At 39.2% G+C, this 11,194-nt stretch overlaps 1 protein-coding gene across 1 annotated transcript in view; it reads right to left on the bottom strand.

Moving 5' to 3' along the window:
• Positions 1-200: 200 nt before the first annotated feature.
• GRK1 (G protein-coupled receptor kinase 1) overlaps positions 201-11,194 on the bottom strand; it is an 88,491-nt gene continuing 77,497 nt past the window's right edge. The window contains exons 5-7 of the mRNA XM_073670424.1: positions 9,234-9,358; positions 4,598-4,799; positions 201-1,583 (exon numbers count right to left, since the gene is read on the bottom strand). Of these exons, the coding sequence (XP_073526525.1) occupies positions 1,306-1,583; positions 4,598-4,799; positions 9,234-9,358 (605 nt within the window). The 3' untranslated portion in view covers positions 201-1,305. The remainder of the gene's footprint in view (positions 1,584-4,597; positions 4,800-9,233; positions 9,359-11,194) is intronic.

Raw genomic sequence — 11,194 nt, 5'->3', positions numbered from 1 at the left:
CGTTGGCATAATAGTAAGATACTAAAGGTAGTTGTGTGTAACACATCAAGAGGAAATGCCGTTTTTTAGATGAAACGCTTATCAGATGAACTTTCTGTATCTCAATCATTTTCATATTATGATACTAATACATGATTAAAAATAAGAATCAGTCATTTTCCAATTATGATACTATACGTGATTAAAAATGAGAATGGGGCAAATGATTTAAAGAAATCAAAAAATTTATATTGTATATGGTTCAATTATGGTATTTTTAATTTCCAAGCAAAGAGCATATATTTCAGGCTTAGCTTTTGCTATGATATCCAGATGTGCTTTAATATACTATTATTGTCCACAGATAAAACACTATGAAAATTTTATATACAGCTCCAATACAGAAAACAAAGAGACTTTGTAATTTACATCACATCCCAAGGCAGTCCCTCAGCTAAGATCTTAGTAGAATTGTGTTACTTAAAGTGCTTCTCATGAATACTAAGCAATGTACACCTCCTGCTGAAATTTTCAAATGACAGACCAAGTTCAGCTTTGCACATTTTTTATGCTTTCTCTTATTCGCTTATTTTTATCACAGTTTTTAAATTAAAATCTTCATTAACGACAGTGAACACCTTTGCAACCCTTTTCTGCTTTAATGCAACTAAATAAAAGTATGGAAAAACTTTACAAATAGCCTTAGTATCTTAATAAGAATAAATATTCTACTATTTTACATCATCACTTCATCTCTTAGGCAGATCTACAGCATATGTCTCTATGGTTACAGACTACAAACAAACTCTGTGTAGTCATATACTGCAATCAAATTCTTTGCTAATTGTCCCCTACTTCTTGCTAATGTAAATTTGGATATCAAGAAAGCACTGAAACTATAGAAAAAAATGCGTTTCTTTTGCCAAATTACGTGCAATCAAAAAATACAACTATAGCTTGTTCATAAGGTTATATAGTGAGAATGTGAGTGCTGGCAAATCCAAAGTTAAGAAAGTATTTTATAATAATAAAACACCTTCTTTTATAAGTAAAAGATAACTGTCCTCAGTAAATTTATTGAATATCGTTTTCTTGTAGATTCTGATCTTTGTATCTTTGCTCCACGTAGAGGCCTCTTTCCATGTATGTAATAAATTCTTAACTAGGGGGATGGGGAGAGGCAAATGTATATGCCGTAACATAATGTCTTCAATTAAGTGCTTCATCGTTCTGAATACTTCAACGGCCTAATGTGAAAATTTAAAATTCAGAAAAATAGATATTTAACTTTACTTTTACATATATGAAGAAGGTGGATAAATCTTGCTATGCAATTCGACATACTCCAGACTTAGCGGAGTTGTCATTAGCAGTGGAATGTCGCCTCATGTCATTCACTTCTTCATTCAGTTCATCATAGATACCAGTTTCAATCATTTCTTCTTGCCATGGTATAGGAATGTTGCCAGAAGCAAATTCATCAAAAAATTGCTTATCATTTTCCTCAAGGTTGACTCCTTTCACCGTCGAAAATAATCCTACATCTTGAATATCCTTAGCATACACTGTCTTGGAGTCAGGAGTAAAAGGTGGTGGTAGAATACCTGTTAGATTGAACAAAAGGAGTGAAATGTGAATTCATAAAGATTCAATAATAATCTACCTTGTATTATACACCAAAATACTATACAATGTGGCTATCTCCCACAACAAAACCTTTCAATGTTGCATGATGAGAGTAAGGATTCATCGAGACATCAGGTTTTCATGTACGTGTTTTATCCACACCAAAACATATCTGATTTTGATCCGAGTCATGGATCAAATTCGTCAATGCAAGTATATGGGTCCATGAAAAAAATCTGACAGCACTAGGATGCCATCCAAGTGCCATCCATGTGCTGTTTGTTTTCCACTTACTGTTTCATATGAGAAGCTTGAGAAACCTCCATTAGTTTTTAGCAATATGAGAAAAAAGTGGTGAAACTCTGATGGTAAAAACAGACACATTAATCAAAATGTGATCTAAAACACTGATGAAAATCAGTCAGTTTTTTTGCAAACTAGAAAAATTACTGACATCTGAATGAGACCTTCATAATATACTTAGTAATTTAGAAAGAAGAAACATTGTTAAAAGAACAATTTATTTCCAAATTGCAACATTGTGTAAGTGGGTTACAAAACCCCCAAAAATGCATTTAATATGCACAATATGCAATATGTGTTATACACAAAAAAGAAACTTATTTAAGGGGTGAAAAACTGTTCATTCAGACATGCTTACGGCTTCTATCATTTTAATGGCAGGTGCTGACAGCTACAGATTATTTCATTTTAGAGAATCGGATCGATTATGTAAATGACACTCTGATCAAACTCTGATCAGAGTTTGATCAGAGTGTTAGCATAGTGTGCTCCGATTGTCTCGGACGGGGAGAAGATGGAGAGAAGAAATTCTCTATCTTCTCCATTCTGTGAGGCCTTGGAAATCGTACTGCAATCAGATATCATCCGAGTACAGTCCGATGTTTTCCACGCACTCATTGACTTGCATGGCCAAGTGCGATCCAAATAGCCGAGGAAAAAAATCGAAATGCGCATGGCCCAAGCATAACACAACATTGGTCCGGGTGCAATCCAATGTTTGTTCAAGTTTGTGGGTGTAATGTGAAAAAATGTGGAAAAGCTCAAGAGGTATGAATACTTTTTCAAGGCACTATATGGTCTCAGAAAACGACCTAGTAGTTAGATCAAGTTTAAAATTATACTTAGAAAATATTTAATGATATGTCCTGTAATTTTCCATACACATAGGAAGAAGCCGGCACAACGGCTGAATAGGCAGTCATGCTTGAGGAAAGGATGGTAATCCTGTAGTATATAAAGTGAAAACCTCAGCACAGACAGAGATGAGAATAATGCTGCTTGTGGTAAAAAAAATTCAAAATTTATTTTGATCTGGCACCAAAAGAAAAGAACAGATGGTTTGCAACGTTTCGACCATAGGTGGTCTTTAACAAGGACATCTACAACAATTGAAATATTACAATTAAGCAAAATAACCTAAATTGTTATAAGGGAACTTAAAGGGAAGGAGGGAAAATGGGAAGGAGGGAAAAAAGTGGATCAAACAGCATAATGAAATCCAAGGAACACACCAGACAGGTCAGGAATAAAGTTGTGGAGAAGCGTACATAAGTGTTAGGTTCTAAAAAAGTAGCCCAAACTCTGAACATCTCACAGAGCACAGTTCAATCAAATCATCCAAAAATGCAAGGCTTATGGCACAGCTGCAAACCTACCAAGAAATGGTGGTCCACCTAAACTCACATCCAAAGCAAGCAAAGCACTAATTAGAGAATTGGTCCACAGGACAACTATTAATCGTATACTGTACAAATCTGGTCTTTATGGAAGAGTAGCAGGAAGAAAGCCATTTTTTAAAGCCAGCGATAATAAGTCCCGTTTGTAGTTTACAAAATGCCATGTAGGGGACACAGCTAGTATATGAAAGAAGGCGATCTGGTATGGGTGAGGTGGGTGAGACCAAAATAGAACTTTTCAGGCTAAATGCAAAATGCTATGTGTGGCAGAAAAATAACACTGCACATCACCCTGGAAATGTCATCCCCATCATCATGGTGGTGACAGCATCATGCTGTGAAGATACTTTTCTTCAGCATGACAGGGAAGCTGTTCAGAGTTGATGCGAATATACAGTAGATGGAGGTAAATACAGAGCAATCCTGGAGGAACACCTGTTAGAGGCTGCAAAAGACCTGAGCCTGGGGTGCAGGATCACCTTCCAGTAGGATAACGACCCTAAACATATTGCCAGAGCTACAAAGTCCAGATCTAAATTCCATTGAGAATCTGTAGTAAGACTTCTAACCTTACTGAGCTAGAACTAGTTTGCAAAGAAGAATGGGCAAAATGTCAGCCTCTAGAAGTGCAAAGCTGGTAGAGACATACCTCTAAAGACTTGCAGCAGTAATGGCAGCGAAAGGTGGTCCTAGAAAGTATTGATTCGGGGGCTAAACACAAATGCACGTCACAGTTTTCAGATTTATATTTTTAATATATTTAGAATATTTAAAATATTTAGAAAACCTTGTATCATTTCCATTACACTTCACAAATACTTGCTACTTTCTGTTGGTATATCACATAAAAAACATTTGTGGGTGTAATGTGAATAAATATGGTGGAAAAGTTCACAGAGTGTGAATGCTTTTTCAAAGCACTGTATTTCCTCTAACTACTAAGTAGCCTTAATTATGAAAGCGTGAGGCCTATGTTTTTGTCATGTATGGGTCATCAATGGAACTTGTCCCAGTGAGAGCACACAGTAGAGGAGTCCACCTTGTAGCAGACACTGAAGGGTTTTTGTCACCCAATTTGAACAAAACATAAAATAAGCAACCTACTCTAGACTTGAGACAATTGAGAAACCCTTGATCCCATCATAATCATGTGGATTCATGGTTCACTGGATAAGTTTCATGAAATCTGCAACTCTGTGCACTTGAGTCTTAAAATGAAGACACTAAGTAACAGTTTTTCGGTGAGTATTATACTTCAGTAATATATATATATATGAAAGTATTAGACATACCAGCTTCAAGTTTCCTCCAATTTATTTCCGTGAAGAAAGGAACTACTCGTAAATCATTACAATTTCCATTTCTAAACCCTATACGTTTCTTAGGATCTTTTTCCAGTAAGGCTTCACAGAAGTATTTACAATCCTTACTGTGCTTTTCTGTGTAAGTTACTGGATCATTAAGGATTCTATTCTTTAAGTCTTTATTCTCTACCTAAAACAAGAGAAAACAAATTGCTGAACAATTCTTATCATTGAAACAGTTGAAACATGGTATGCTATGTATATATAATTAAAAAAGTTAACTTTTGCATATTTTAAACAGATAAATTAAAGCTGACTTGATCTATAAATTAAATTATTGTTCAGTTTAAAGATCATACAATAATTAAAACAGTTGTTCATTTCACAGATCACAAAGCAAATATAAAAAGTAAAAGGAATATGCCAAGCATTCATCATAGCCAGATGTATAGTTTGCAATAGACCACAAGAGGGCAATGCAACACTTTGTAATGCATTTAAAGTCACCTAAATGTTCTGTAAATGTTAACAATGGCATATCTTCCGCCTGCTAAACAGTCTGTCAGGATTAAAAATAATAAGGCTGAAGAGTAAAAACATACCAGGAAGAGATTGATATAATAATAATATATAGCATACACATCTCTAAGGCCATGTTCACACATGTAAAAACGCTGTTTTTTTACTATTGTGTTGAGTCTACAGATGTCTGTACCAAAATACGCAATAACAATCTGCACTGATTATTGCCTTTTTGCTGCATTTTTTATGTTTTCTAGACTTTCTAAGAATTTCTGTACAGTTGGCAACCCAGTTTGATACCAGATAGGGCGTGTGTGGTGAGACACCTGGAGAACCTGTTATTGACCTGTGAGAGCAGTCTGCCTGCCAGTACGGTGGTAGTTTACGCAAGTGAGAGTATGGCAGCTTATGGGTCTAGTAACTTTGATGTTGAGACCAAGTGATCGAGAGTAGTTAGGCTGTGTGCAGATCCCCAAACATTCAACTTCATGATTGCTGGGGGGCAATCACTCCTATTTGATGGACAGTTAAAGGGGTTTTCCCACGAACAAAAGTTTATTTTAAAAATTGGATGTGTCTGACCGTGTACGGAACATGGTCTGATCATACCACATCTTCTGCCAGGGGAGGAAGGTAAAGAAAATACAGACGTTACAGTACCAGGATCACAGAGGATTCATTTTGTGAGGTAAAACACTTCACTGGCTGTTTTTAAACAATATTTTACCTCATAAAATGAATCCTCTGCGATCCCCTGCTGTAATGTCGGTATTGTCTTTTGCTTCCCCCCTTGCCCAGGAGCTGTGGTATGTTCCGTACATGTTCAGACACAGACAATTTTTAAAATGAACTTTTGTTCGTGGGAAAACCCCTTTAAGGCCACCACATTGTCGCTCTGCTGGCCTGAACTGTGTGCGCACTAATGCTGCAATTTGCTATTTCCTCTGCAGCATCAGAGTGCTTTGGGATTGCGGGGAGGTGGCTGGGAATAGGTGTTAAATGTGCTCTAGTGCTTCTGGCCAGCCTGAAAGCAGTGCTTACAAGCTCAATAGGGAGGAGCTTATAATAACTGCACATGTTCCCCCACCGCTTCTACAGTAGTGGTGGCCAATCCCCTTACCAATGAGCTGTGAACAATAAAATATAAAAATTAGATTCTGTCCCGGTTACATCTTAATACCAGGAAAATGTTTTTCAGATCTGCTCCCTGATGTGTCACAAACTGCAATGAGGAAAACAGATTCCAAAGGACGAATATTTGGCCTCAGTTTGATCTCTTTTCAGTCCATGTCAGTCAACTAGACTATTGTGTTCTGCAAAAAGGATAGACACCAAAAGGATGACAAACGAGAACTAATGAAGGTATTGAGTAACAGAAAATAAGGTGACTGACTGGGTAGTTTTGCAAGAGAAGCCTAGACAGGACAGGTGGTGGCACAGGGTAGCCTCACATAGGCACACAATGGCACAGACAAAAGAAAGAAGTCACTTCAGGCATAATTTTTCGGTCAAAGGATTTGTGGAGTATCGCACAATTATGGAGGACCACTCACAATTGTACAAAGATTTAAAAATTGACCAGCTATTCTGAAGAAGAGAGTGTAGCAGAGCAACCATTTTTGGGTGAGTCTGTTAAATGAGACGATATCACAACATTGCAATAGAAATAGGGAGAATAGGGAGAAAAACCCTAAAAATTCTGAATATACTATGCAGACAGTGTGTGTGTGACAAAACAGCAGTAAATAACAGTTGCCATCCTTTTAACCATAGCCAGATATGTTGAGGTCAGCCAGTCTTCTCTAATAACCAGGTTCCTCCACAGTTTCGCACAGTATAGTGGCAGTTCTTGAGCACTTTAGTGGGGGAAGAGCCGATGGTCGACCTGTGTATGACCAATGCTCATAACAGGCCAGGACATCTTGGTGCTGATATCGCTTGGTCGAAAGGGAAGATCAAAAGCTGCAGAGAAATCATAAAGTTCGGAACTTGGTATGAACCAAGTTCTGACTCAACATCGTCAAAGCCAAAATAGACAGAAAAGGACTCAACTTACTCAAAATTAGTAAACAAATTTTTGACATCAAAGATTAGAGTTAAGCTGCACAAATGGACTAGACAATAAGCCGTTTTCGACTTCAATTTCACCAACATACCCAAAGTTTTTTGGAACGGTCTGCACAACTGATTAAATCACTGGACACAGATGAAGGAAAGCCTGAGGAATAAAAACTATTATTACTGAAGAAGCCAGAAAGCTAATAAACAAGATGCAGAAGAGACCCCCACCACTGTGATTAACAAAAAAGGCCCTAAAAATCATTGAAGTAAGACGAATGGCCAAAGCAAAATGTAATAAGCAGGACACAGACAACATCAGTAAAAGACTAAAAATGGCCATTTGAGTAGACAAAGAACTAAAAGTTATGTACAGAGATAGAAAGCGAACATCTAAGGAGCAAGACCAGGAAGGCATACCTAAAAATCAAAGAGATACGATGAAAGTTTCAACCCGGAGTGGACATATTGAAAAATGCCAATGGGAACAAACTAACTGAGCCAAAACAGATCAAGGAAAGATGGGAAATGTACACAGAGCACCGCTATAATAATACCTTGGGAAGAAACTGAAAATGGAAATAATAGAGAGCCAAATATCCTGAAAGACAAAGTCGTTTCTGCAATAAAGTTTCTGTCAAACAATAAAGCGACTGGATGTGACAATATTACAATAGAGATAATAAAGTCTTCTGAAGCAGAATTTCATGTCATCACATGCCTGTGTCAACAGATATGGCCACTGGTAAATGGCCCAAGGACTGGATGAGATCGGTGGTTATTCCTATTCCGAAGAAGGGACTTGCTGCTAACTGTGGAAATTATCGGACTATTGCACTCATACCTCATGCCAGCAAAATACTACTGAAGATCCTATGAATTACAGCCTTTATTTGACAAAGAGCTTCCAGAGGAACAAGCAGAATTCAGAAAAGGCTGAGGAACAAGAGATTTAATTGCTATCATTGGATGGATAATGGAAAAGGCCAAAGACTAATACAAGGAGATTTATTTTTGCTTCATCGACTAAAGCAAAGCCTTCAACTGTGTTGATCACCAGAGATTTTGTAATACAATGAAGGATATGGGTGTGCTGAATATTCTGATCAGCCTCATTAATAACCTTTATATAGACCAAGAAAGATCAGTTCGAACGGAACACAGCGACACAGCATGGTTGAAAGTAGAGCGAGGCATCAGATACATCCTATCACCATTTCTTTTCAATTTATATGCAGAAGCTACTTATAGGAAGGCTGGATTTGCCGAAAAAGAAGAAGGAATCAAAACTGCTGGACAAATCATCAACAACCTTAAAAATGAAGACTATACAACATTGATAGCAACAAACGTAGATGGAATGAAGGACTTATTACAGAGTATCAAGATGGAAAGTTCGAACATAGAACTGCTACTCAATACAAAGAAGACAAAGTTATTGATTACTGCCAGGTATGCCCTGGACCTATTTGAGATGGACGATGATGAACTGGAAGTTGTAAAGGACTTCATACAATACTTGATACAACCAAAATAATGACGGAGAAGACCTTCGTGGACCTATCTAGGCTTGCACAAGATCAATCTTCCTACAGATCATTCATCCATCAAGTCACCATGGCTCGAGATCGTTAAATAATAATAATAAATATTGATGCAGCTTTAAGTTAATTGAAGTGAATAGGAGATAAGCTGCAGTACCCAAGATCAGCCACTAAACAATGAACGGATTGTACAGCTCTGAACATTGCTTCCATCTGTCCGCCAGCGGAGTAGATAACAGAAGGTTAGTGGTGTTGTGGGGGTGTTGGGTTGTGGGCCTACCATCGATTTGATATTTATGACCTATTCAAAAGATAGGTCCACAATATGTTTGTCCTGGATAACCCCTTTAAATCTGTAATTCATCTTATAACAATATGGCATTTATTCTCAATGAATATTATTTTGGAATTAAAAGTATCCTGCATAGAGTAGAATATAAAACATCATCTAAAAGTGGCCTGAGCTGAATTATTTAGTTATATTGATAATATTTAGTTACCTTTTCTCCTCTAGATCTGAATGGGCCACGAGCAGCAATCATTTCATATAAAGTTACCCCTAAAGAGAAGTAGTCCACAGAGTAATCATATTCTTCTCCATTTAACAGCTCAGGAGCCATAAACCCTGGAAAGATTTTTGTTAGCCCATATATGAAAGAAATAAAAATAGAATTTAGCACATAAATTGTAATACACTGAGGAGATACATTAAAACAACCTCACCTCACAATAAAAATGTCATAATAAGTGCATAATGCATATTAAAAATATCTGGTGCCCTTCGTTTAAGTCTTTCTGGCACTGTTCCTCTGAATTCCAGTACCCTCTTCATGCATGTAAAGAGGCCACCTCCTTCCAATATGTTCTTTGAAAGTTTGAGACACTCTCCCTGCTTTGGGCTACTCCTTCTATGAGCAGGGACAGTGTCTATGTCTAGGCTTTATGCAGTTTTATGGTAGTCTGAGACACTCCCCCTTTCTTAGATGGGCCAGCCACAAGTGTCTGAGACTTTAAAGCACTCTGTGCTTAGAGGACACTATGAGGAGGGTATTGGGAAATAGGAGAACTGTTAAACAAAGTGAGTTCACTAGATGAGATGGATACTCTAAGCCCAAGGTCCGGGTGGTCACACGGGACATTGGCGTTAGTGCAGCAGGAGGGGGGTTGAATGTGAGAAACAGATGCAGAGTTACTGGAAGCCGCAGACAAACTGGAGGCATCTGGGAGACTGCTGATAGGTAGCAGTGTCCCTAGAAGCTGCAGTTGGACAAGTAGCAAAGGCAAATTAAAAGTCTTCAACGGGTCCTTGATGCCACAAGTTGACAGGCGACGTCCTGGAAGCCGTGGGCAGACATAGCAAAGGCAAAAAGTCTTAATAAAGTCCTGGAAGCATCAAGCGGACAGGAGATATCCTGGAAGCCACTGGCGGACATGTAGCAAAGGCAAACAAAAGTCTTAATAAAGTCCAGGAAGCCGCAAGCAGACAGGAGACATCCTGGAAGTCACAGGCAGATTAACGCAAATTAAAAGTCTTAATAAAATCTTGGAAGCCACAAGTGGACTGGAAACGTCCTGGAAGCTCCAGGTCAGACATAAAGCAGGGCTACTGAAAGCCACAGACAAACATGTGAAGTCCTGGAGACCCCTGATAGGTAGCAGGTTTACTGTAAACCACAGACAAACAGGTGAACTCCTGGAGACCACTTACAGGTACCATGGTTGCTGGAAACCGCAGACAAACAGGTGAAATCCTGGAGACCACTGACAGGTAACAGGGTTAATGGAAGCCATAGACAAGTAAATCAGAGACTGGAAACCACAGGCAGCTAGGAGACGGCCTGAAGTCTGTATTAAATGACTGCATAGACAAACTAAAAGAGTTACTGGAAAGTCTTAATACCAAAGACACAGGTGTGTGACGCGCCCCCTGGGCCGTGGGGTACTCGGCAGCCGGGCCTCTGGTTGCCGGGGGATATCACGGTAGCAGGCCCGGTCCGTGACCCAGGGCGGTCAGTAAAAGGGGGAATAGTTTATAGGGGATTTGGGAAAGTGTTCGTGACGCCACCTGTGGAATGCGGTTAAGGGGTGCCGCCGCTGCGGAGCAGTCCTCTGGAGCTGATGTTACGGCAGCAGGGATGGTGTGGCTCTCCACAGGTAGAGCTAGCTCCAGGGCAACGTGGGGTGTAATGGATGGTGGTGCAGGGGAGAGACGGCAGGACGGTCCCGGAGGAAAGACGGACACTCACACGGGGGTAAGCTTCAGTACCTTTACTGGTGATGGTGCAGGCACGGTCCAGGGTACTCCGGATGAAGGGCGCACTTTTGGACTCTCCCCAGTGAGCAGGTATAGGGCCTCCTGATCCGTGGCTTTACTCGCTAAGCTTCTGACCTGCCAGGAGCTAGGCCTAGCTTGGTTACTGTCTCTCTTTGCACCTGCTGACCTGGTGGTAGGGCTTTTTCT

This window comes from Phyllobates terribilis, unplaced genomic scaffold, assembly GCF_046119375.1.
Source record: "Phyllobates terribilis strain yellow unplaced genomic scaffold, ASM4611937v1 Scaffold_2__4_contigs__length_985480577, whole genome shotgun sequence".
Taxonomy (NCBI): Eukaryota; Metazoa; Chordata; class Amphibia; order Anura; family Dendrobatidae; genus Phyllobates; species Phyllobates terribilis.
This window is presented reverse-complemented; position numbering and strand designations above follow the sequence as displayed.